The 26,428-nt window shown below is 50.7% G+C and overlaps 1 protein-coding gene across 1 annotated transcript in view; it reads left to right on the plus strand.

The window, feature by feature from the left end:
• ANP32A (acidic nuclear phosphoprotein 32 family member A) overlaps positions 1–25,496 on the plus strand; it is a 38,444-nt gene extending 12,948 nt beyond the window's left edge. The window contains exons 2-7 of the mRNA XM_060097099.1: positions 18,377–18,526; positions 18,763–18,885; positions 21,319–21,517; positions 22,824–22,921; positions 25,026–25,089; positions 25,293–25,496. Of these exons, the coding sequence (XP_059953082.1) occupies positions 18,377–18,526; positions 18,763–18,885; positions 21,319–21,517; positions 22,824–22,921; positions 25,026–25,089; positions 25,293–25,354 (696 nt within the window). The 3' untranslated portion in view covers positions 25,355–25,496. The remainder of the gene's footprint in view (positions 1–18,376; positions 18,527–18,762; positions 18,886–21,318; positions 21,518–22,823; positions 22,922–25,025; positions 25,090–25,292) is intronic.
• Positions 25,497–26,428: the final 932 nt, after the last annotated feature.

Raw genomic sequence — 26,428 nt, forward strand, 5'->3', positions numbered from 1 at the left:
TGTGGGTGGAGGATATCTAGTAGGTTATGTTTTTAAGCCTCAGTTGCCTCATCTGTAAAATGGTGACTAACACTAACACCTGCTTCCCAGGGGCTGTTGTCAGGACTGAAAGAAATAAGGTTCATGCCAGGTGTGTGTTGTGGACAGCCCCTGAAGATTAGTAGATTCTAACCAGCCTGGGCTTGATTGAGCTGTTGGAATGAGGGGGAGCCAGCCCGGCTAAAGAAGGCCCTTGCTCGGTGTCTGAGCTTGTGTGTGGTGGGAATACTTCTTGGGAGAGCTGTCTTTGCCTGCCTCAGAAGGAAGCCTCACTTGGAGCTGCTCAAGCAGGTGGGCGAGGGCAGGAGGCGTCCCAAGCAAGGGACAGAGCCCCCAGTTTCTTGTTGAGGTGGGGCTGGAGCTACATCAGCCAAGCTGCAGACATCCCCTGCCCCAGGGTCTCCCTTCCCATCGTGGGGTAGGGGTTAGAGGCTCTCTACCTGGCATGCTCTGTGCCAGCAGCCCCTCCTGCCTCTCAACTCCCCTCCTGGTTACAGAATTCTGGGTCTGCCCCGCTCAGGCCTTTATCTTTCATCCAAACAGCTCCTGAGAGGTCTCCTCCAGGAAGTCTTCCTTGACTCACTGGAGGAAGGGGAGCAAATTATGTCCATCCCAGGTGATGTCGAGATGTAAAGTCCCCAGGATTTCTAGGTCATGCAGCAGTGTTCCTCTTTCCACTAATTCTTGGATCACCTCCTTAGGGTGTGCATGGTGGCCCGTCTCTCCTTGGATTAGTCAGTGTCCCTTTATTCCCCACTGCTGGAGGGCAGCGCTGACGGTTTGCAGAGCCCAGCACAGCTCCCCTGTAGCTGGGTGCATCAGGAAGGCGCTGTGATGATGTCATGTGGCCTCCAGCCTCCCGCCTGGCTGCCAGTGGGAAGGATCTGTCTGTTCTGGCACAGGGGCCTGTTCCATATGGAGGGCCAGGAACAGGCCATTGCAGTCACTCGGGGCGTTACTTGCACTGCTGCACGTCTCCCTTTCCCCATGGAGATTCGGGTGTATGCCGGTGCAGCCCAGGGAGAGTGGGCAGGCGTGGACTTGAGTAAAGCTCCCCAGCTGTCTGGGAGGCCTGAAGAAGCCTCTGCGGAGGTTGGCCTGTTGCCATAATGAGTGGTTCTCCTCTGAGCCCCCATCTAGTTTGCGATTCCGTTGCAGACATGCCTTTGTGAGTCTCGGTTAAGAGAGCTGGTGTGTCTGTACGTTGAGGTGTGGTCTGGGAGTCTGGGGAGGCTTCTAGGGTAGGGCCCTCCGGGGGCTGCTGTGTGGGGTGAGGTAGAGCAGCCAATCTAGGAGGAGAAATGGAATGCTGGCTTCTTAAAAGCGAGGGGGACTCGGTTCAGGGCAGACAGCTGGCCTCTGTAGACACTCAGGAATCTTCCCTCATATCCCGTGGCCAGTGTGGTCATTGTCAGGACTGGTCACCCAGGAGGGTCAGATGTGAGAGTGAAAAAGCACCTCCGAACTTGACCTGTGGCCTTAGACTCCAGCGAGGTCTGAATCCCGGTTTGAGGTGCCCACTGTGCTGGAAACCAGACTTGTATTGGGCGCATGGCTTGCCAGCCCCAGGAGGCTTATTATGGCCATAGACGTCCCTGATGATGAGCAGCGCTGGCCAGCTCGTGCCTGATGTTAGCCAGAGTTGTGAGGGTGATTTCTGAAGATAGAAAATACTGTGGAGGGTCGTTCATTTCCACATATGGATTGAATGCCGGCCCTGTGTCAGGTTCTTTCCTGAACATTCCGGATACAGCAGTGAACAGGACAAGGACAGTATCTGGGCTGCCCATGTGGGGCTTCCATTCTGTCGAGGGAGACCATCAATAAGTTAAGCAAAGGCACGACTGCTGGTGTGATAGGTCCCATGAAGACAGATAAAGCTGTGTTAAAGGGGATAGGTGATCCAGGAAGGCTTCTCCGACACAGTGGCATTTGAGCAGAGGCTCAAGTAACCTACACTGGACTTCTGGCCCCCCGAGCTAGCAACTTAGAATGTCTGATTTGGAAGCACCTACAAATCATCTTGCTGAGGAGCAAGCTGAGGCCCAGCGAGGTTAAGATGAGAATTCATGAGCTAATGACATGATACAAAAGAGTGACAAACTATAAATGGCCAGTACTCTCTGCTCTCAACCTTATGCCTTTCCCCAGACCAGCTGACCCTCTGCCTTTTCGTCCCATAACGTCTTTTATCATCCTCTTGAGGCTCGCACTTTAAAAGATTGGTACTTCCAAATTGCGTTCTTCAACAATAGTAGATTTATCTTCTCATTTGTGGCTGGTGTGTTGGGGGGTGGGGAGCAGGAACACATCTGTAACTGCCAGTCAGCCCCCCAGGCACGGCCTCACCACCGGGAGCTGGTTATGCTCCTGTCTCGGCAGAGATGAGGCCCGGTTTGGGTAACCACAGGCTCTCGCTTCCTTTCACGGTGGGATTTCTATCAATCCTTCTGAAATAGCAGAATTTCTTGAAGGACCCCTATTGGTACTCTTCGGATTCCATCTGGATTTTTCAGGCCCTCCCCACCTGGTTTGGGGGGCCAAGTGCCTTTGAGTGGGCAAGGGGGACCCTGCCAGAGCCTCTGATGAAGGATAGTAAGGCAGAACTCAGAGGCCCCGGAGCTTATTTTAGGGAGAGAAACCCACAGTTAAGTCAGATCACAAATCCAGCCATGACCCACCCTCTCCCAAGGACCGGGATGAGCCTTAATTGGCTGATAGTTTTCATCTAGAAGCAGGCGTCCTGCATGAATATGAAAGGAGCTTCTGGTGAAGTAAGACTTCATTAATCAGCCTGCTAGGAGCCTGGCTTCCCAGTATTATGGGGGCTGGGTAATTTGATGCCTCCTGTTCTGCTTTGAGCTTCTAAAGGAAAGGCACTAGATTTTCATCTTTTTGCTAAGTATGGAGAGAAAGTAGTATCTTCTGTATGTGTTTTGTTTGTTTTTAACTGTTGTGGTGTCTGGCACATACGTACTCATTTGTTCTTATTTATTCTATACAGAAACACTACAAAATGCATGGGATTATTCCCACTTTAGCAGATGAGGGAAGTGAGGCTCAGAAAGCTAGTGAACTAGCTCAAGGTCACACAGTACTGAGGAGCTGTGCTGGCTGCAAAGCCAGGTCATTGGCTTCAGAGCAATGCATGGAACCTTGCATCTTAACTTTGACCTCTTGCCTCCTCTCAGCTACTTTTAGGGCTGCTGTTAATATGGAAATACTCTACACTCCTGACTTCCATTTCTTTCTTTTCTCTGCTGCCTCTGTTCCCCCAGGAAAGCAAAACAGATGATGCCAGAATTTCAGATTTTTAAAAGTGTATTATTGTGAAATAGAACACATTTAAAAGTAAACAAATGTGAGGTTCAGTGATTTTTCTCCTTTAGATTTTTTATTTTTCCTTTAAATGATTATTTTACACTGTCAGGGAAATCCCAACAAAATCAACTTTCCATGTGCCTATCCTTGCCTTTCTGTGCCAGGGTCTTAATAAATATGTCTGGGTTTCCACTGACAGCTCAGATGTACTTCAGACATGAGGGCTTGTGCACACAAATGAGAAATGTACCCAGGATACCTCACAGTACGAAAGAGGGTTTGGAAGATGGGAGAAGGCCAAATCATTCTCCAATACAAGTGGGCTAAGACGTAATTAGGGGCTTGGGTGCTGCCTCAGAAATGAATAGTGCATTCCAACCTTCTGTAAGCAGAGTGTTGTGAACGGGCATGGCAGTGAGTGCCATGTGTTTTGCCTAGAACACCTCGCTGCCCTTGCCATCAGTAAGACCCCTTCTGGGACAGGAGTTAGGCTTATCCCTTGTTGAGCACCTGCTCCGAGCCTTGCTTCGTGTTAGGTACTTAGCAAGCATTACGTTTTGATCCCTTAGAACGCCCCCTACAGTGCAGGTCTGGCCACCCTGTTACCAGACAGGGAAACAAGCCCACAGAGGTCAGGTGGCCTTCAAGGCACACTGAACTTGCCCGTGTGCTGTAGCAGTCCCTACTGCTTGTCTATCCCAGACTGAACACTCTGGGGGCAGAAGGCAAGGATACCTTTATCTTTGGAGCCTGGAGCAGTGCCTAGCATTTGGTAGGTTCTAAGTAGTAGTAGTGAACGGATGGAGGCGAGGTAACTTGTTCACACAGGTACAGTGGTGAGCCCATTAGATTCTAGAACTCCCAGTCTATGACTGCTGCCCTGCAGGTCAGAAGTGGGGTCTGATTCCAGCTCTTTGGTTAATAAGCTGGGTGAATGCAAAATGACATATGTGCCAGCTTATCTATATTGCAACGTTATAGCAAAAGATTGGAAGTAACTCAAATACTCATCAAATAAGGGACTGGTTAAGAAAAATGATGGCACATCCACACAACGGAACACAATGCAAATAAGAAACAAGGACGGTTTTTGCATACTGTATATTATACAAACTTCATGAAAAAAGGCAAGGCAAAGATCAATATATAATATGTTAATTTGGTATAAAAGAAAAACAAGATTCTTCTTTTTTTTTTTTTTTTTTTTTTTTGCTGTGTGTTGGGTCTTTGCTGCTGTGTGCGGGCTTTCTCTGGTTGCAGTGAGCGGGGGCTACTCTTCCTTGCAGTGCGCAGACTTCTCATTGCGGTGGCTTCTCTTGTTGCAGAGCAGGGGCTCTAAGGCGCGTGGGCTTCAGTAGTTGTGGCTCGCAGGCTCTAGAGCACAGGCTCAGTAGTTGTGGCACACGGGCTTAGTTGCTCTGTGGCATGTGGGATCTTCCCAGACCAGGGCTCGAACCCGTGTCCCCTGCATTGGCAGGCGGATTCTTAACCACTGCGCCACCAGGGAATCCCGAAAAATAAGATTCTGAATTTGTTTGTGTATGTATAAACAAACTCTGGAAGGATTTTTAATGGGTGGAATAGTTACTGGAGAGGATGAGAAGGAGAATTAACTGTATATGTTGAGAATGATTGTGTTACTTATTCAAAAAATTAAAAAGAAAACAGAAGTGGCTTTGGACTAGCTAGTCTATGTATCTGGGCTTCAGTCTCCCCATCTGTAGTGAGGTGATTGGATTAGATCAAGGCTTCACGTGGATGGCATGGTGTATATATTGTGTATATTGTGTATCTCTGGCTTTCATGGGCTTTTCCAGGAGCTGCTGACCCTGTCCTAGGATGATCTGCAGACCCTTCTTTCATTGGTGGCCTGGACTTGGATCAGCTCAGGCTGTTGGAGAAAGACTGGGGTGAGGCAGAGAGCCAGGAGCCTTCTGCAGCGGGGTCGGACCTAGTTCCTGTCCCCATTCCTGGGACTTTATCCTCTGAACACCCTGCCCTGATGTGACTCAGTTGGTTCTTCCCCTTAATGAAGGATTACAGAAAAGAGAGACTGTTCTGGAGCATTCTGGCAAAGTGCTCCAATTTAATAGGAAGAAAGAAAAATGGCAGCATGTTTTCCCAGGTTATTTTTAATGCTTTTCAGTTCAGCAAACACTTATTGTGAGCTAAGTGCAAGGCAGTATGGGGGAATCAGCTACATAACACCTCCTCTCTGCTCTCTGGGGTCCAAGTTTTGGGTATGAAACTTGCTCATAAAATTCCTCCTGGTACCCTCCAGGACAGCACGGTTTACCTCGTCCGGTCCCACAGAGATTTTGTGGGATTGGTAGGGATTCTTCTCTTCATTTTACAGATGAGGAAATTAAGTCTCAGTGAAGTCTTGCCCAAAGCCACACAGTTCCTAAGTGGTAAAGCCTGGAACCAAATCACATTTTCTGTCTATTTCTCATGCACCCAAACACTCATAAGCAAAACCTTCTGCCATAGGATATTCCCCAGGGGTGTAGCCGAGGCCCGTTTCTACTGGGAAACATTGGGTGAACACAGTCCTGAGTAAAGCTCCTTTTTTCCTCTAAGGAAAGGCAAGAGAAATCTCAGGCTTGTGGTCAGGTCTTGGGTCTTACCCCCTTTGCTGTGGTCCAAACAATTCTGACTTACACTGCTTGGGAAACCCATCACTCTGCCACCAGTTAGGTGCAGAACGTCCCATGGGTGTGCACGAGTGTGTGTGACAGAGCCTTCTCCCCACCCCTTTCTCACTCCACCACTTCCTTTCCTTCCCTTCCACAAATTCCATTACCACCACCTGTCATCCTAGCTGTTCCCCAAAAGGACCAAGCATGTTCCCTGCTCAGGGTCTTTGCCCTGGCTGTTCCCTCTGCCCTCTTCACATGGCTTCAAGTTCCCACTGAAAGCTCAGCTTGGATCGGCCTTCCGTGGTACGCTTTGTAAAGTCCTCTCTCGTCATGATCTCTGTTCTTTGCCCTTTTTCCCTTTGTAGCATTTATATATGTTGTTTATAGACATATACACTTATTGGCTTATTATCTCACTCCTCCACTAGATTGTAAACCCGGGGGCTAGGCACCCAGTTTTGGTCTCTGCTGTTTGGTCACTGCCTAGCACAGGTGCCCAGCATCTGACAGATACTCTGTTGATATTGTTGAATGAGTAAATCAGGCCTGTGGCCTGAACACGTAATGCTTCTTTAAAGAGGAAAGAATCAATCATAGCGTTTTAAGAGGTGAAAAGACCCAAGGCTCATCTCTTCTGCAGGACTTCATCATACAATATTATTAATTCATTTAATAATTGTTCAGTGCTGTTTATATGTACGGTTCTTTGCAGACAGTCACTGAGCAGTCTCCAATGTGTATGCTTACTGGGACAGGGGGATCACAGATTTTCTTAGAACAGCCCATTCTTTCGTGGGACAGCTGTAAAGATTTAAGCATCCTCTTATGTTTTACGTTGGGCCGAAAACTACCTATTTGTAATTCCTGCACACTGATCTTAGCTCCTTGAGCTGCTGGAGAACACAGAATAAATGTACTTTTATTTGCATACGACTCTCCTTCAAATAGTTGGAGAGAGAGAGCTATCATGAGTCACTGCCGCCTCTGGCCTAAACATTACTAGTTCCTTCCATTGTTCTTCTAGTGTCACGGTTTTCAGAAGCCTTCCCACCCTTGTCACCTTCTTCAGGTTTGTTCTGCTTCAGGTGTTGGAGTTTCTGGTTTGGTCCCGTCAGAGCAGAGTGTTCTGGGACGGCCTTGTCCCAGAGGTGTGTTGGCCACCTTGGCGGGGACCTCCTTTATGAGCTTCTGATGAAGACTAAAATCTCTAGGCTCTTTTTTTTTTTACATCGTCTCTATTTATCTAGCCCCTCCCTGACTCTTCAAGAATCATGAAGGTTTTTGTTTTGTCTTTTTTTTTTTAGCATTTTAAGATTAAAGCAGCTGTAAATCTGTGAACAGCAATGAATTCAACGTGTACTATATTTTATTTTATTTTATTTATTATTTTTTTTTTTTGCGGTATGCGGGCCTCTCACTGTTGTGGCCTCCCCCGTTGCGGAGCACAGGCTCCGGACGCGCAGGCTCCGGACGCGCAGGCTCAGCGGCCATGGCTCACGGGCCCAGCCGCTCCGCGGCATATGGGATCCTCCCAGACCGGGGCACGAACCCGTATCCCCTGCATCGGCAGGCGGACTCTCAACCACTTGCGCCACCAGGGAGGCCCACGTGTACTATATTTTAAAAAACAGTAAATATAGGTAAAATTCTATCACCAAGATCTAGGTGAAGAGGGTGGAACTATGGAAGTAATGAAAAACCCACAGAGCCTTTAACGTTCTCCTTTCTGCCCTCTTTTTGACTGCCTGTGTCCTTTTCCCAGTGTCCATCTGTCCCCCCCGCCCTCCATGTCCCATCCCTCTCCCCTCCTTCCAGCAGCCCCTCGCCTCCCCTTTCTTCCTTGCTCTCATTCCATTGCCTCCTGTTTTCCCCCTTCTAGCTAGTAGCATATGGAACTAACATTACTCCTTAGCATTTCCTGTGCTTCCATCACCAATACTTTTACCATAAGCACTTAATTTCCAGACTAAGGCAAGCTGCACATGTCACATTTCTCTAAGGGAGCAAGAGATTAAATTCCTTCTTATGTGTGACCCTTGGCTAATTTGTTTTGTGGTCTTGGATAGAAAAAACTTTCAGTCCCCAGCTTTAGGTTCTTTTGCATGATTGGTTCCCTTTTCTGCCCAAATCAGCGGTTTCCGATTGGTGGTTGGACACGAGGGCTTCAGTGCCATGGTGTTTGCTCGGCTTCTGTCATTGCCAGTGTGGCTGTCATTTTGGTAGAGGTGGCAGGGAAGGAGGCCAAGGTCGAGGGTTTCTTCTCTGAGACCACTTAGCCCTCCCTGGCCTCTTCTGCCCTGCCAGCCCTCCGGGATGCATGGAGAGGCAGGCAGGGGTCGGGGAGGAGGGCTGGGTTCAGGCCTGGGGCTCTTTTCCTAACAGCTGTTTTCTTTCTCCTACTCCGTTTCCTCTTGCTTCAAGGAGTTCACCATGGAGAGGCCTGTGTCTTTGGGGTGTGGGCCCTAAGTTAAGAGGCTTAAGAAATGGCCCAAGGTTTGGTTCCATAAAGGGCTAACTGTGTGACCTTGGGTGAGTCACGGTGTTGGTTTCCACCTGGCTTTGTTAGTTGCCTGAGGAGCTGGACTGGATCCAGTGGTTCCCTAGAGGTGCGATGAGGGATCCTTTAGTTCTCTGAAGCGCTTTTCTAAAGCCAACTGGAAATTTGGCAGGGGCCCATACGAGAGCTGTGGGAAGTGTCTCAGCCCGAGTCTGAAGGCATGGTGTCTTAGATGGGCTGTGCTGTTCGCCTGGGCTGGGTAGGGGCTGTGAACTGCTGGCCTATGGATCTCTGTGTGGTGAAGCTGAGGAAATGAATTAACTTCTGTTTTGCAGACCATTCTTCCACTTGGTCCCTGGCGAGTGGGTAGCTGTCACCATCCACACCAGACCCACGGCAGAGACCCTGGGCTGTGTCCTATTTTTAGACCCTGCTGACTCGAGGACTCTGGTGGGATTTCCACAAGTGGTCCCAGCCCAGCTGGGCTCAAATCCCTGAAATTGATTTCAGGAACCCAAATCAGCCGTATCAGGGCAGCTGGGACAGGGGGCCCAGGGAGCCATTTTTGTATCGTTTTGTTGATTTGCCCGAGAGTGGAATTAGTGGAGTGCTTTGCTTCCAAAAGTGATTAAGGGGTCAGAGCCATTGCCCTCCCCTGCTCCATTCTTTCCTCTTGAGTGACCTGGTCCAGTTTGACCACTTAGCCAGCCCCTCTGGGCAGGGCACCAGCAGGGGACACCAAGACCTCAGACCATAGCAAGGCTGTGTTTGGAGGGGAGACCACAGGATGAAAGACTGCCAGGCATCCTGTGACTGAGCCATGGTTCTCTGAGGGCCCTGGTAGGTGGACAGGGACAGTTTCCAGGGGGTGGGATCCAGTTGTCTGTGGATTCAATGAGGTGATGCCTGGGGAAGCACTTTGTAAACTGTAACGTGGGGAAGAAATGCCAGGTGGTGTCACTGTGTTTGCTGCCAATCAGGGAGGCTGGCAGAGGGGTGAGGCAGGGACAAACTTGAAAAGAGGCACAGGGTTTTAGGGGACATTGATGGTCGGGGGGCTGGGAATTCTCCCCTGGATTTGGCACTTGACTCCCTTGGCCATTAGAGGCTTTTGGACAAGGAGTGATGGGCCATGACATGGCATGATCAAAACAGCATTTTGGGAAGGTTGCCCAGGATGTACCCCCTCTGCTCTCTGGGCCTTCCTCTTCACTCTCCTCAGGGCTCTTCTGTTGCATGGGGCCAGTGCTGTGGCTCTTGGATCATCATGGATGGTGTGGTTTTTTATGAACCACAGGATTGCACAGCAGGCAGTAGGACCACATGTGTTGAGATACCTGCTCCAAGCTGTCCTGTAAGGTGGCAGGCATCAGATGCCAGACTCCAACATTTGGAACCCAAAACCTTGAGCCCTGGAGGCTGTTTTTATGATCCCGGTGTGTTTTAAGAGACTACATGATTGACTTTCGCATTTCAGTAATTATCCGGGATAATTGCCCGGCGGCCCAGATTTCCTTTTTGGCGTCCCTCAATGCGATGAATCCTGGGCTCCTCTGGCCCATAAAGTCTCCCACCTCCTTTTGGGGAACAATGATTGAGTTTGGATGTGGGGCAGGACTAAAAGTGGGTGGACCCACAGAATTTTGAGACTAGAAGGGATCTCGTGTCTGTCTGTCCAGTGTGCGGATTCGGGGACTGTAGAAGCCCAGAGAGTGTGGATGTGACTCCCCCGGGGCACATCGCAAGTTAGTGGCAAAGTGGGCCCAGAGTCCAGGTCATCAGACTGCCTGATGAGCATCCTTTGCACCAAACCTCCGTGCTTCTTGTCCCTCTTCCTTCCCCTGGTCACCATTCAAACACTGCCTGCTGGGACTGCACCTTCACTGGGCTCTGCTTCCAACTCCTGCTTCTCACCTTCCAGTACCTGCTGAAGGTAGCAAGGGACAGCCAGTTAGAAGATGCAGCCTGCTAGATTTTCGCTTGATCATGTCATTCACCAGTTCCAAAACCCTCATCTCTCCCTGTCCCCACTGCACTGTCACCCCAACACACACACACACACACACACACACGCACACACACACACGCACACACACACGCACGGTAAAGTCAGACCCAGCCTGGCTCCTCCCCACTTCCTTTCCCGCAGACAGCCTTCCGGGCCTATTTTCTCCGGCTCTGGGAATTGTTCACCTGCTGTTAAGTCAGGCAGGGCTAGGGCAGGGCTGAGCAATCAGGGAAGGCTTCCTGCAGGAGATGGAACTGACAAGTCCTTGACGTGGAGTAGAATCTACACTGGCTGGAAGAGAGGAGTGAGGTTCAAGGGGAGGAAAGCAAGGGCATAACATTTGCTTTCCAGCTCTACCAGGCTTCACTAGCTAAACAGGTCCATCTGATAAGCCCAAAGCCCAGCTCCTATACCAATTGTGCCAGTCCTGGGGTTACTGCCCTGAGTCTGATCTTCTGGCCGGAGAAACATCTGCAGTGGCACCAGCTCCTCTGTCTTTGGCGAGGCAGAAACCAAGTCCTCCGCATGCTTGGGGCAGGAGGTAGGAAGCCGGTTCCAGGCCCGAGAGGGAGCCAGTCACAGGGTTTATGTTAATGTGGGCCCTCCCCCAGCCGGCGCTTAGCCTATTACCCAGGCCCTGCCGACAGCTTAATTACCGCCGCAGCGAGCCTCGGCCTGCCTTCCATCGTTCCCTAAAATAATAAGGATGGCGTCACCGACTTCCCGCGCCATGTGCTCCCACCCGTGCCTTCAGAGCTCTATTGTAGGAAACAAACAAAATCCAGAGACCCAGATGCTTTTTTCTTAGAGAGATTTTTTGTTTGTTTTTGTTTGTTTGTTTTAAAGTAAGGTGGGACCCTGCCCCTTAGTTAAGATTTTAAAAGATCTTTAAGAGGTATGGAGACCTGAGTCTTAGCTACCACCGAGGCTGCAGAACAGCCTCCTATTAGCAGAAACACGAAAGCTACGTGGTTGATTCCCCGGTCTTCCACTGGGGACTGTGATTTCCGATGAGAACAGCGGTGTGGTGTGGTGTGGTGTGGCAGGAGAATCACCCAGCTTGGGGTTCCTGGGCTTGTGGCCAACTCTGGACCTTGCTTCTTCCTCTAGAAAAAAGAGAGTTAAACTAGACCAGCATTTTGCAAACTGTGGGTCACATTTTTTAAAATTATTTTTTAATGTAATGGAAAAAGAGTAATTGTAACAGGGTAAGTTTTGTTTCAGTGTGTATGCCTATACACACACAAAAACATATGTGTGCTGAGCCAAGGTATTAATGTATTTTTTACTGTGGGTTGTGGTCAGAAAGCCACTGACCTAGATGATCCTGAAGGCCTTTCTAAGCTTTCGAAATGTCCAACTTTTCCCCCAGAGCCTGACTTTTCCCCCGTGGAACCCGACTGATTTTTGCAGCTTTTGCCACACTGACTGTTAAGCAGAAGTAGAGATTTTTAGGGACAGACCACAAGTGTCTATCACTCCTATCGAGCACCTCTGAGAAGAAGCCCATTTCCCCTCAGCCTCGGTGTCTCAAACAGTTGGTCTTCGAGCTAGAAATGGGATCTGCAACAGGGGATGGCCCATTTAAAAGCTGACCTATTTAAAACCCATGAGCACCAAAAAAACACGGGGTCAATCTGATTTAAGTCTTCTGTTGGAAGGCTGGGACCTGGAAACTAAATTGGTCAGGGACTGACAAGGTTGAAACCAAAGCTACAAATATTTATTACATTCTTGTTTGGTGAAAGAAAAGAAGATCAGGCTTCGAGTTTAGTGGGAAAAACTAAACAAAACAAGGTGTAGGTATAAAATCCAGCAGGGGATGTCTTCTGGGCACACCATCTTAGCTCTCCAGAACGTGGAGAGGCTTCTGTTCCATGAAGAAGCCTTGCGGGCAGCAGGGGTGACTCAGAGCTGCGGGCCTGCCTTGATTCCCGTTCTCGTGCCTTGACTCAATCCACAGGCCGTGGATTGAGGAATAGGCAGGTGGCTTTTTCCAAGCTGGGGATGCTCTAAGTGCATTATTTCATCTAATCCAACCCTAAGTGGTGGGCACTATTGTCATTGGAGGAAACAAGCTCAGGAGAGGTGAGATGATGAGCTTGCAATGGGGAATTTGAACTTGAGCCAGGTGCGTCCGACTCCAGAGCCTGCCTTCTGTCCACCTCTCCACATTGCCTCAGGAAGTGCTGAAAAAATAAAGAGCAGTGCCCTCTCGAGCTTCCTTCTCTCTGGTTCTGGCCTTCAGAGGGCTCTGCTTTAGGCCCAAGCTGTCCATTTAAATCAGGGCCAACTTCATGGGCATGTGACCTGTGTGGTCACACAGGCTCCATGCTTAGAAGGTCCCTCCCTGCTCTTGGGTTTAATGCGCTCCTGTCACTGTCTGGGAATTCTTAACAATTTTTGAGCAAGGGGTCTCCCATTTTCATTTTACACTGGGCCCTGCAAATTTTCTGGCCAGCCCTGGCTTTGCTATAGTGCATCCCCTTTCTTGGACTTTCTGGGTCCCTCCTGCCTGTCCTTAGTGTGCCTGTCCTCTCGGAGTGGAGGCATGTGAAGCATGCACCCTGTTCCCAGCCTCGGGCCTGCTGCGTGGCACAGTGGACTATAGTTGATTACCAGGGGTCTGTCTCCTCCTAGCCCGCCACCACACCTCTTGCTGGCAGGGACCCCAGCTGTGGCTCTCTGTCACCTCCGTGTCCCCTTGGCTGCTCAGATGGACAGCGTCACAGGAGCTTGCTGGGTGGAGAGAGGGGTTTCTTACGGGCAAGAGACCTGAGTGCAGACCACTGGGTCCGGTCAAGAGGAGGGTGCACCATTGACCTACCTCCTCTTGGGGCTTATGCGTACCTGGGGGGGCACAAAACACACGAGAACACGTTGTTGTTATTGTTTATAATAAGGGAGGGCTTGTTCAACGTGTATCAGACTGGTTGCACTGTGTCACGATGCTTTGTCTCCCTCTGTATGCCCCAGCACCTAGTGCTGTGGCTGGCACGATAAACAGGAGCATTTGTTAAGCAGTTGCTCTGGTGTCCGCTCCCTGCTAGGCTGATTACGGAGAAGGACAGTTCCTGACCTCTAGGAGGATCGGATGCTTAATACACGATTAAATGATTCATGCGGCAGCTGCCCTCGGTGCCCCGGGATGCTCAGAGCTGGGTGCAGAAGGCTTCCTGGGGAGGCGGGCTTAACTAGATCTGTAGGTGAGTGTGAGAGGTGGGCGGGGACGATGAGACTGGAGGAAGTGGGGAGAGGTCGAGAGTGGAGGGCCTCCTTGGGTCAGTTTAGGGCCTTGAATTTTTTCCCAGAGGCGGCGGGAAGCCAGGAATGTTTTCTAGGCCAGAGTTTGCACTTTATAGGTTAAACAGATATCATCCTCCCCTTTCTTCGAGGCAGAGCCTGAGACCTCAGGGATCAAGTCAGAGTCATTCAGCCAGCCAGGCCTTGGCCTCTGGGTGGGGGCCTATTCCCAGTAGCCCAGCATTCCCACTGTTACATGGACCCCATTTGGAAGCAGGAGCAGACTTAGAGTGACTTAGATGACCGTGACCAGGACTGCAGTGCCGGCAGTAGAGAGGAATGGTCAAATGTGAGAGATCTCTAAAGACAAGATTTCACAGTTTTGAAACAAGCAACGGGTTGTTCCTTAGAGTAATAATGTGTTCGTGTTTATCACGGACAGTTCAGCTCCCCTTGGTGAGAAATGACTGCTGCGTCCTTGCTTTGGGGACAAGTTTTTCAGGAAATGCCGGAGCCGCGCAGTCTGATTTCTTGGGAACCTTCAGTGCCTCCCCACTAATATCTCCGGTGGGGGGGGACGCTGAGTATGAATATGCAGACACCTCCTGGGTGTTAACGCTGGAGGAATGAAGCAGAGGATCCTGTGGAGGGTTTTTGGGGTGATTGAAAGGTTCCCGATACAAGCAGAGTAATTCCAGTTTTGGGTTCTAGAGAGAGTAACCGCATTCGGATATTTTTAAACGGCCAGTGGAGTTGGGAGAGAGTCTAAACCCAAAGTACAAATTTTCAGTTTAATTTTAACTTTGCACTTAGCTCACACCCATGGTTTGGCGGGGAGAATGGGCCTCACTTTTTTTTTTTCTTTTTTAAGCAGAATACACCCTGGATGTAAAAGGGATGTTCTCTTCACATGGAAGGGTTTGCAGCAGCAGCGAGCAGAGATGGGAGGAAGCGGGCTGGAACTGCAGCAGGGTTTCAAAGTCAGTTTAAGGAAGGTTGGGGTGGGTTTGACGTTTTGAAACACGTTAGCCTGCCCTGGAGCTGTAAGAAAGTGTGGCCCTGTGTGGAAGCGGGTGGAACAGCGGGTGGACGGAATACCTTCCACAGGTCAGCTCTTGGGCTGCAGTTTTTGTTTTTTCCTGTTTGGTGCATTACAGACACTTCACGGGCTGCTTACTTGCCATCCCCGATGTGACTCATCACCCCACAGAGAGGCAGTGGGTTTCCCCCGATGTGGTTTGGCCTCTCTGGTGTAAGCCTCAGCCCACTCCTCCCCTCTTTGATCTCTCCCCAAACTGTGCTGAAACCCCGCCAGGAAGGAAATGCAGAAACCATGGGGATCCCGGAGGCCCCACAGACCTGGAGCAGCCACCTGGCCTTCCAGACACCACAGGCTTTCCCTCCCGAGTGATGGGAAGCAGCCTCTTTCTCCTTGGGGAAGAGCAGGGTCTCAAGCCCCTGGGCCCCTCTCCAGATCCTCCCCCACTGACTGCAGTGTCATTGGAACGGGGGCTGGGTTAAGTTTTGTGCTTTGGTTACCGAGGAAGTGTAACCAGGGTGGGACTGCTGGGATTGGCCCCGACCCGGCCAGTGGAACAGTTAGAAGAGGGGCCGAAGGGGGTGTAGGTGCCGTCAGGGTAGCTTGTAGGATCAGTTGGGGGTCTGCAAGAGCCTGCGCCCTGCACTTGGGAATAGCAGGGAAACCCCCCTTATCTTGCGGCAACACTGACCATCGGGGTCCATTAGATACCCTCCTATGCCCATTCCTGGGGCTTTAGGATCTGTGGTTCAGATGTGGTTGTAAAATGGGAGAATACCCCAGGAACACCCCGTGGAGCGATTGTGAGGATTAAATGAGACAGTGCCTGTGAAGAGTGTGCCTGCTAAGGGCTCTGGAAAGAGCCCATGATTGTTGTTAATAAAAGCATTAGTAGTGGTGGCTTGCATATTGTCCCCAAGAGGAATGGCCACCGGTTTGGTGCTGGGAGCTGGGGCTGGAAATTTGGGTCTGTCTGTAGAACTCCCCAGGCAGCATTGTGCCTCTCCAGGACAGAGGCCGACTTCCAGGAGGAATTCCCTCGACTCCACAGCACCGCCTCCCCGTGTTACTGAGGCCTCCTCCTTGGCTGATGGCCGTGAGAGGAGAAGCCCTTGACCCATCTAGAAAAACCACATGTCTGAAATCTTTGGGGTGGACTGGAAACCCTTCTCATATTTGTCTTTCTTTGGTGGAGCTTAAAGAATTCCCAGGGCCTTCCAAGGAAAGGAGTGACTAGAGAAGCCACTCCAGTGGCTGTGTGACCCCAGCAGTAACTGCAAACGAAGGGGAGGTGACTCTCCCTCCCACAGGAAAGTTGATCTCCCTCCACTGCTCCCCTCAGGCCTGGTTTCCTGGCTCTACACTGACTTCCTGCCCTAGGGCAGAAGGCCTCATGGGATTTATTCCCAGGCACACTTGCAGTGACCTTGAGAAAGGTGGCTTGACCTGGACATCCCCTCCCCTGGGGACTGAGAGAGTGGGAAAGAACTTAACTTCCCCCATCCCAGATCCAAGGGAAAGGTGGGCCCTGGCGCTGGTGCTTGAGCCGAGAGCTTGCTAGCTCTGGTTGAGAGCTGCCTTGCCTGGCTTTGCCCCTCCTGGCAAATTGCTGCTGTCCTTGACTGAGCAGGCTCTCTCTCTCCACCAGGGAAGAAGAAGGCAGGGCAACTATAGGGTGCTGTGGCCCAGACATGCCCCGAGCTCTCCTGGTCTGACCACTGGCAAGGGTGGACTGAGGAGGGGCACAGCAGCCTGCTGTGGATTCTGTTCCCCCATGTTGGCCCAGAGATGCCCGAGTAGGAGGACCACTGAGACAGACAGTCATCCTGGGCCGTGCAGGAAGAAGCTGGGCAAATGGGCCTGCTGAGAGGCAGGGAGCAGCCCTGGACAGGGACTGCTTAGAATAGGCCTGTCTGCTTATCTAGGAGGAGAAAAGCCTGCTCCCTGCCTCTCAGCAGGGAATGACAATGCAGGGCTGCTATGGAGAAGGACGGGCCTGTACCAAGTGACCCATGGGTGAGAAATCCGAACCTGTGGGTGGAAGTCCCAGGGAGGCATCATATCCAGGTGACGTCAGTACATGTTTCCTGGAGGCTTCAGGGAGGGGGCACTTGGAGATGCTGTGTCAAGCACCAGGTGCAGCCAGGAGGGATCACCTTTAAGGTGCCTGCCAGCCCTGGAAGGCCACGGAGCAGCCCCCTGTCAGCTCAGGACAGGAGTGGATAACTCTGGGCATCTCTCTGGAGGGCCAGGCAGCCTGGTGTCCCTTGCTGACTCCCCTCGGTCATTTCAGGCCTGAGACCTGAGGACTGTTCCTCAGCCTGTCTCCCTACCATCTGTGCTGGAACCTGCAGCCAGGTGTGCCTTTTAACAACACAATGAGACGGTAGCTCTTTATCAGTTCTTTCTATCTCATTTGAAATAAGGATTTAGGGCCCAAATTTGGGGTAAGAAGAGAACAGAGGGGAATCGAAGAACTCTAATAGGGTAAAACCACCTCCAGGGAGTTGGGGGGCAGGCAGGGCCACAGAGGTGCCTCCAAAGACTAACTTTTGGACTTTGCCAACCTCAGCATTTCTATATGGGTCCATCCTAGGTTTGTGGGTATCCATTCTCTCCTTCCACATCTACTCCCAGGACCCTGAAGAGCAAAGTCTAGAGCCATGATATGCCATATGGTAATTTACATGTGTCTCTTTACACTTATATGGATTAAAACTAAATAAAGTTTGGGACTCCCTGGCAGTCCAGTGGTTAAGACTCTGCGCTTCCACTGGTTTGATCCCTGGTTGGGGAACTAAGATCCCACATGCTGTGCGGTGTGGCCAAAAAAAAAAAAAACTAAATAAAATTTAAAACTTAGTTCCTCAGTCTCACCTCGGTGGCCACATGTGACTAGTGGCTCTTCTCTTAGATGGGTTTCCATCGTCACAGGAAGTTCTGTTGGTTCTGGTGGACAGCACTGGTCTAGAGGATGGAGAGTTGGAGGGGTCCCTGGTCTGTGACCCTTACAGTGGGGCCAAGTAGTGAATGCCAGGCCGGATGGGCAGGCTCTGACCGTGGTGGCAGGGGCAGGTATGAGTGCAAGCAGACGGGGACATCCTGGGAGCCGTCCACGGACACATGGAGGTGAAAGGCCCGTGGGGGCTGAGGAGGCGAAGTCGTAGGTAGCTGACCTCAGTTAAGACGGTCAGGCAGGGCCGTGGTGGGCGCTGGGAGAGGGGTTCTGATGGAATGGCAAGGCCAAGAGGTTGCCAACAGTGTTATGGCTGGTACAGTGGGGAGCTGGGGGCTGAGGTGTGGCGGTAGGGTTGGAACGAGACACCGCCCCCAGCCTTGCCGACAGCAGCGGGGCTTATTGCGTTTGTCTTCTCCAGTCCAGCCAAGGCTCCTGTCCGGAGGGGCCCCCTGGTTCTGCAGCTCCGTTCACCGCAGCGCTCCCCTCGATCCCCCCAGCACTGGTAAAGGCAGAAAGATCAGGGTGGGTGCTGGTGCTGTGATGCTTCCTGGCCTGCCTCCTGCCCTCCCCCTACCCCGGCCTCAGCCCCGATTCCTCGCCCAGTTGGTTCACGCCCTCCTTCCCTTTCCAGGTGAAAGAGCTTGTCCTGGACAACTGTCGGTCAAATGAAGGCAAAATCGAAGGCCTCACAGATGAATTTGAAGAACTGGAGTTCTTGAGTACAATCAACGTAGGCCTCACCTCAGTCGCAAACTTACCAAAGTTAAACAAACTTAAGAAGGTAAATAGAGCGGAGGAGGAGCGTGTGTGCTTGGGAGGCCGGGCTGGGGAGGAGGAAGGGGTCATTGTTCCACATTGAGGGAACGTAACTGAAGGGGAGGCCAGGTGCGAGCCCCAGCACGCCTGCCAGGTCCTGAGCCAACTCCCTTCCTGGCCTGTCTGCAGGGAGCCGGCTGCCTGAGCCCAGAGCCTTCATTTTAAAAGCCGTTTCTGCTTTTTCTCTCCCTGCCTCTTTAGCTTGAACTAAGCGATAACAGAATCTCAGGGGGCCTGGAAGTATTGGCAGAAAAGTGTCCGAACCTCACGCATCTAAATTTAAGTGGCAACAAAATTAAAGACCTCAGCACAATAGAGCCACTGGTGAGTCACTGGGGTCCTCCCCTCTCCACTGGGGTGGGAGGAATTGATATCAGGGAATACTACTTTTGCATTTGTATAACATGCTTTTTTGTTTTTACTCTAATTGCGTGCCATGAGATAGAGTCAGGGCTCCTACTTCTGCTTCGTCTGTAGAGAAACTGAGGCCTAGAGAAGTTAAAGAGCTTGACCAGGGTCGCACAGTTAGAATGGGCATCAGGGTGAAGGATGCTGTAGGAACCAGGTCTCAATTTCTGGTCTAGTGCTTTTCCTCTTACAGTTTCTGCTCAGCTTTGGAAACCTGAGCTGTCATTTCTTTAGGCTTAGAGCATGGCTTGTGCCCTTCACTGGGGAGAGAGGAGCCATCTGGGAATTAAGCTGACCCTGGAGGTGGTCACCTGCTTTCTCCTTGGGTCACTGGCCAGAGGCTAGCACCTCTGAACCGTGGGAGGTGGGTTGGTCCTGACACAGGCCCCCTGGGATGACAGAGAGCTGTGTGGCACGGGAGCCCCATGCAGGCCTTCCTCTGTGGGGCGTAGAGAAGAGGGACCCTGGTCACCAGTCCTGGGTGTGATGGTGACCAGGGACTCGGAGATCTGGGCCGCATTTCCTCCTCTGCTGGTCCACATAGAGCTGAGCACACCCCAAACTTCACGATTCACTAGCCAGAAAGGGGCAGGTCATGGTTAGAATAACAGTTTCTACATTACCCAGATCTGAATGACTGTATTCCCTTGACTTCAAGGAAGTCAACTGTAAGATGTATCACTGATTCATGACAGCTTTTTTGAAATGTAGAAATAACTACCGCATTAAATTAACACTTATTGTAAATATATACATAAGAATTACTTCATAAGCCATGCACCTTAGAATCAGGGAAAGGCCATGAGGATATTTGGCCAAGTGCGCCACGTTTCCCTTTTCTGGGTATATAGAGTGGCAGTTGGGGCATCTCTCAGTTTGTGTTCTTGTCCAAAACGCATTCCTTGCCCTTCGTGGATGCTTGAAGGGCAGGTTGATGGGCCAGCGTGGCAGAACGGGAAGCTGGCATTTCTCCTCCCAACTCAGACTTTACCTGCTCATCTGTGGCATGGGGTCAACTACTAGACTATGCTTCCCATAGAACTTTCTTTCAGGTCTTCCACCAATTTCCTTGGGGAAAGCAAAGCTATTTTGATCTACCTGGAAGCCTTGATTTCATAATTTCATTATAAAAGGAAAAAATCTTTGAAGTTCTGCATATGTGTGTTTTAGTTGTGATTTGGGTACCATTATAGAAAAACACACACACACTCTCTCTCTCTCTCTGTCTCTCTCTCTCTCTCTGTCTCTCTCTCTCTCTCTCTCCCCCTTGCCCAGACCACACATGGTTTTGTAGCTTCTTCCCTGATATTCAGTGTGATTAATGTCACTTCTGAGGGTGGGGAAAATGCCTTTGGTTGGGGGATGCTAGCCTCACCCACCCAGTCTGCAGCTCGGACTCCTTCCCTGCCCTTGACCCTCTGCTGAGAATGACCGGGTCTCAGTCACGAAATCTCAAGAGAGCAGCCTCATTCCTGACATTGACCCTGAGGGACAGTAGCTTTAATCACCAGTTATGCCTGGCCTCACTGGAACAGGGACTTGGCCTGGGGCGGGGTTCCTGCGCCTTAAAGACGTGTGAAATAGGAAGTCAGGAGGCAGCTGTTTCTTGCTAGATGTATGACCCTTTTGCTTCCTGGGCCTCAGATTCCAGCCACCAAGTGGGTATAATTTGGGCCTAGAACCCATCGATACATAAAGCTTTGATAAAGCAAATTGTGTTAAGTACTATGGACAAAATCGGGATGCTTCATTGGTTTTTCTCTTGTCCTTTTTGACAGGCAAAGAGAAAGAGCACAGGTCTGAAGTTGGGCTGCCTGATCAAATCCCAATTCTTTGCCCTCTACTTCCTTGTCTGTAAAATGAACTAATAATTATTTCTGCCTTATCGGGGTCATGAGGATAAATTGAGTTAATCCATAAAGTGCTATATTAATTGCCATTATTATTATTATTATTCATAGAAGGAGGTCGTTTGTTAGTTCCTGTGGCCTTTTCAGTTCCTCTCTGGCTCCTTAGTCACAGGGGCAGGCAGCGAAGTTCCTGGCTCGTGCACCAAGAGAGCCCCAGGTTAATTTCAGGTGCGTCACTGTTACGGCAAGAGCTATAATTGCAGAATAAAAGTGTTGGTATCGGATGGGGCTTCGAAGATCCTCAAGTCCAACTTCCCATCTTCCACATGAATGAACATGAGGCCCCCCAACCAGAGCTGACACGGCCGAGCAGAACCAAACCAGAGTGTGCTCATCACCTATGATCCTGGAGCTCTGCACGCCGTCTCACATCACCCCCATCTGTCTCCCCACCCCGCCTCCCATGCCACTCACTGTCAACTTTGTCGTTTGCTTGCAGAAAAAGTTAGAAAACCTCAAGAGCTTAGACCTTTTCAATTGCGAGGTGACCAACCTGAACGACTACCGAGAAAACGTGTTCAAGCTCCTTCCTCAGCTCACGTATCTCGATGGCTACGATCGGGACGACAAGGAGGCCCCCGACTCGGACGCCGAGGGCTACGTGGAGGGCCTGGAGGATGACGAGGAGGATGAGGATGGTGGGTGGTGCCAGGGAGAGGCCAGGCCAGGCTTTATGGGGGACGGGCTGGGTGTCAGGGGGCCCCCACCGGCCCCCGAGGGCTATCGACCTCTTTCTAGAGCTGTGGAGGGGAGTGGGCTGTCTGCTCTGTTTACGGTTGTCCCTGGTCTGTCTCATTGATTGACGCCCCTAAAATAACAGGGCCTGAGCCCCAGAGAAACATCCTGAGGTTCTCCAACTGCATAGTAACTCCTTAAAAACCATCTGAGTCTTCCTTCAATTTTTTTCCCTTTTCCAAAGTTCCCCTGAAAATGAGATCCTACAGTGTCTCTCTGTAGTGTGGTGCTGGACTCAGATACTCTTCCAGGGAGGGATTGAGCAGATGGAGGAAGGTGGGGTGTGGCCTGAGGGTCCCCTCTCTCCACCTAGGGTCCGGTAGTGGAGATGAGGTCACGGCTGGAGAGGTCGTGGGGCCCCCAGCTGACTGCCGCCCACAGGACCACATGGTAGGACCTGGGGGGTGAGGACTCAGAAGCCCCAGGGGCCCAGAAAGCAGAGGAGGCTGCAGGCAGCACGTTGGGCTCCCTGGTGGTGCGGTGAGCAGTCAGGGACCACAGGAAGGAAAGAAGGAAAAGGAAGGAGAGCTTCGCATTTCCTTCCCACACTGCCAGCTCAGCGCGGCTTCCCTGCAGGTCTCTGTGGCCAGAGTAAAGTTGAGGGTTGAGACCTTGCCTGAATAATTCAGATGTAAGAGTGCTTTTCCCTTGTTAGGTGGGAGTATTTTACAAGGGATTCAGACACCCTGTTTCCCTTAGTTTGTTCCATCTTGTGATGGGACAGAAAGGTCCCAGGACTGGAGCCCTGATACTAGGCTTCTAGGCCCAGATCTGCAGCTAACTCCAGGTGTGACCTTGAACAACTCACTTCTCCCGCTCTGGGACTCAGTTTCCTCACCTTTAGGGCAGCGCATTTGGCTAGATGCTCTTTGTGCATGAACTGACTTCTCAGCTGTCCCAGGCCTGTAACTTGGTTCTCTGATCCGGCATTTTCTCTCCCATCTCAGCCTCCACGAGAGATTTTTTTGTTTTCGTAATACTTGAGAGGAGGGCTTACCTTTGGGGTCATTTTAGGATGCTTACCTTTTGGGTTACTTTAGGATGTGTTCAGTCACATTAGAGCATCCAGGCTGTGGACCTGGACGGGCGTGGGAGAGTCGTGGGCCCCACACAGGAGCGCACCTCTGGTGCCAGGCCCTGGGCCTGTGCTGCGGGAGGGAAGGGCCAGCTCACCACCAGTTTGTTCTTGTCCCCATTCCCACTGCACAGAGGAAGAGTACGATGAAGATGCTCAGGTAGTGGAAGATGAGGAGGACGAGGAGGAGGAGGAGGAAGGTGAAGAGGAGGATGTGAGTGGAGAGGAAGAGGTGAGAGGTTGGGCTGGGCAGGGAACCGTCTCTCGGAGCCCCCTTACTTGCTCTGCTGCCTCTGCGTCAGTCCCACTAACTGCCTCAGTGATCCGCCTCGGCAGCCTGGAGCCCTGACTGGGAATTGAACCCACTTCAGGGCCTGTTACGGGGTTGGTCTGGGAGAGGCAAGCCTTGCAGCTGGCCCTGGAAAAGAAAGAGGGAGGGGATTCATCTGCTGGGGCAAGCCTGGCTCTTGTAGAATCCACATCCCCTTTTTCTACCTTTTTGCATAAGTATGTTAATTCAGATATTCAGTGAGCACTTACAGTGTGCTAGGGAAAATCAAAGACTGCCTTGAACTGGTGGGTAATAGGATAAGACACTGCTGCATTCCACATCAGAGGGTGACAAGGGTCCCCTGTACACAGCGGATAGTGCCATTATCCAAACACACTGGCTGGCATCATTTTTTAACAAGGTCTGGGATGTGTCTGTGACGGGGTGGATCCCAGCTTCTACCACTTGCTAGCTGTGTGTCCCTGGACAAGTTCCTTGACCTTCTGAGCCTATTTCCTCATCTGTACAATAGGTGTCATTTTACAGCTGGGTTGTAAATAGGGATCAACTCACTGGCTTAAGAGGATAAAATAATTTGTAAGTAAAATGTTTAAGGACAAGGGAGTGTTTGACCACTTACTATTTTAGGCTTTCACACCCTTTTCCAAGGTCCTGGCTCTGTGTGCTGCTGTTTTGTGTTTGGATGTTCTGAGTCTTTCTATAGCAGAGTCATTTTCCCTGGCTTTTCAGATTTCTAAATCAGCTCTTGCCAATTGCAAAACTTAGACCGAGAGAGGTTTAAAATGATGACAGCATGGACAAGGTACCTGCCTTCTCCCCCAGTTCCCTGTCTCTCTCCATCAAGGGCACAGATACCTGTCTGCCACACAGACCTGCTCAGGCAGGATCTCCCAGCCAACCCCCTCACAAGCCAGGGAGAGGTAGGTCGGGGTTAGTGAGAAAGCTGGTGAGATAGGCTTGGTTCCTGTCAAGTTGTGCTGCTGGGTGTCTCTTCTCCCCAGGTGTAGGCTGCTAGGCTCACCTCTGAAGAATATTGTGTATTTTAAAAATAGAGACCTAGCAAAATAGGCCCCCCTAGGACAGGGCAATAAGTCATGTTGGCTAATGGATTTTTCGTCTTGCTCTTCCTGTCAGGAGCCGCCAACATGTAGAGGTTGTTTTTGGTTTGGGGTTGGTTTTTTGTTGTGGTGGTTGTTTTTGGTAATCTCATTGACTATCTGCAAATTTCCAGCTTCCAGTAAAGGAGAGCTCACACACACACACACAGTCTTAGCAAACAGACTGATTAAGGAACTATTTGGTGACATTATGAAAGGATATTTCCCTTGACAAAAAGAAGTCTATTGCCGAGTTCTTATTAAACAATGGGCTGCCTGGTACTTTAGGAACAGTGTTCATGCAGAGATTCAACTAGCCTAGATCTACCGGAGCAGCATGAAGCGTGGTCCTGTGTTGAGGGTGAATTCACACCCCTTGCTGAATCTCACGGAGCTGGGAGTGATGTCCTGGGCAGGGGGTGAGAATTGTATTTTTCCTCCCTCCAAGTGACCCAAGTTTGCAAGACGGTGAAGGGGCTGCACTCACCCACAGACTGGGGTCTGGACTGGGGTCTTCTCTTGAAGCCAAAACTAGAGTGAGGACAGATGAAAGCTCGGCCTACTTCACACGATGGAGAGTCGGCTGGGAAACTTGTTCCCCTAGGAGGGCACACTGCGGAGCTGCCTGAGTTATAGGGACTTCAGGTCAGGAATTCTTAACGGGGGATAGAATCCACCCCCCTCTGCTGACATTGTTTGCAGATATTGTGTGTAATGTGGGTATTTTCTAGGGAAGGGGTTCAAAACTTTCTACAGATTCTTAAAGGGGGTCCTCGATACAAAAGAACCTCTGCTTTAGGTTCACCGGTGCGAAGCAGGTCCGTGGGAGCTCTGAGGGGCTGGGGGCGGCCCTTACCTTTCTGAGCTCGGTGTCAGGGAAAGTGGCATCCTCCACGTGTCCCACGGTCGGGGCATTCCTAATGTCCGGTGTCCATCTTCTCTCCTAGGAGGATGAGGAAGGTTATAACGATGGGGAAGTAGACGATGAGGAAGATGAAGAGGAGCTTGGTGGTACGGCAGCGTTTTTACTCTCCGCGGGTAGCAGGCTGGCCCCCTCAGTTGACAGTAGATGGCCTGGGTCCTGAGGACCTGGCCTCGGTTTGCCAGGGTTGGCAAAGCGTCCTAGACGTACGGTCCCCTGCTTTCCCAGCTGGGGGGTTGAGTAGGAGGCGAGATCCATGTTTAATCTGAATGCCTTTTCCTTACTCTTCCAGAAGAAGAAAGGGGTCAGAAGCGAAAACGAGAACCTGAGGATGAGGGAGAAGACGATGACTAAGTGGAATAACCTATTTTGAAAAATTCCTATTGTGATTTGACTGTTTTTACCCGTACCCCCCTAAATCCCGCTCCCCGAAACTTATTTTTTTCTGATTGTAACGTTGCTGTGGGAACGAGAGGGGAAAAGTGTACTGGGGGTTGTGGGGGGAGGGAGGGGGGAGGGGGTGGAATAAAATACTATTTTTACTGCCACTCTTTATTTTTTTCCCCTACTTTTTCTTTGTGTCTGTTTTGTCCCCGATAAATTTGCGATAGCTGAGTACACACAAGTGAGCATTTGTTCCTTACCCTCAAAGAGGACGGTTTGGAGATCTCTGACATTTCCTGGTATTTCCCGAGTCTCTTGAGTTGGTTGGAAGGCCATGGCTGGCCTCAGTTTGGTTTCTCAAAGCCCAGGAGGGGCTGAGCACCAGCCGCATCTTACCTCTTGTTCTGGTTCCCGTGATTTCCGCATCTCTTGGGCCTGCTAGAGGCAGCCAGCGCCCTGGTTTGTAAATAGCAACCTAAAGGCGTATTTTGGCACTGGTCGGGGGATCTTCCCCATCTCCCGTCCCCTTTCCCTCTCCACAGATGGTGGTGGGCTTCGCTGTCCGAAGAAGACTCTGATGTCACTCTTGTGATGAGCCAGAGAGCTGAGAACAGCGGCTTCTGAGTTAGGAGTAAAATGGATTTGGTAATTCTAATTAAAAGAGAAGAAGCAAACCCTCAAACTTCAACCTCTTTCAAAGATTAAAAACAAAACTGTCCTATCTTGTTCTGTAAAATATTAGAACGCTTTGTTTTACAAAATGACAAGAGAATTCTTCTACGTGTCCTTCTGTGCTTAGACCATTTTTACAAACCTAAGCACAGGAGACGCTGCTGCATGTCGGCTGGGTTTTTTTTTCATACACCCGAGCACGGAAAAACTAACGCAAAATTGTATTTTCTTACCTAGTGGAAATCTGAAATGACTGCAAATTCCTAGCGAATGTACAGGTTTGCTTTCCTGTCCCTCTTCTGGATTGCTTTTGAAGTGACGTGTGATTCCTTAGCCCGTGTTTCATCTGTATAAAAGAACATCTGCACCGGT

Source organism: Mesoplodon densirostris, chromosome 4 (genome assembly GCF_025265405.1).
Source record: "Mesoplodon densirostris isolate mMesDen1 chromosome 4, mMesDen1 primary haplotype, whole genome shotgun sequence".
NCBI lineage: Eukaryota > Metazoa > Chordata > Mammalia > Artiodactyla > Ziphiidae > Mesoplodon > Mesoplodon densirostris.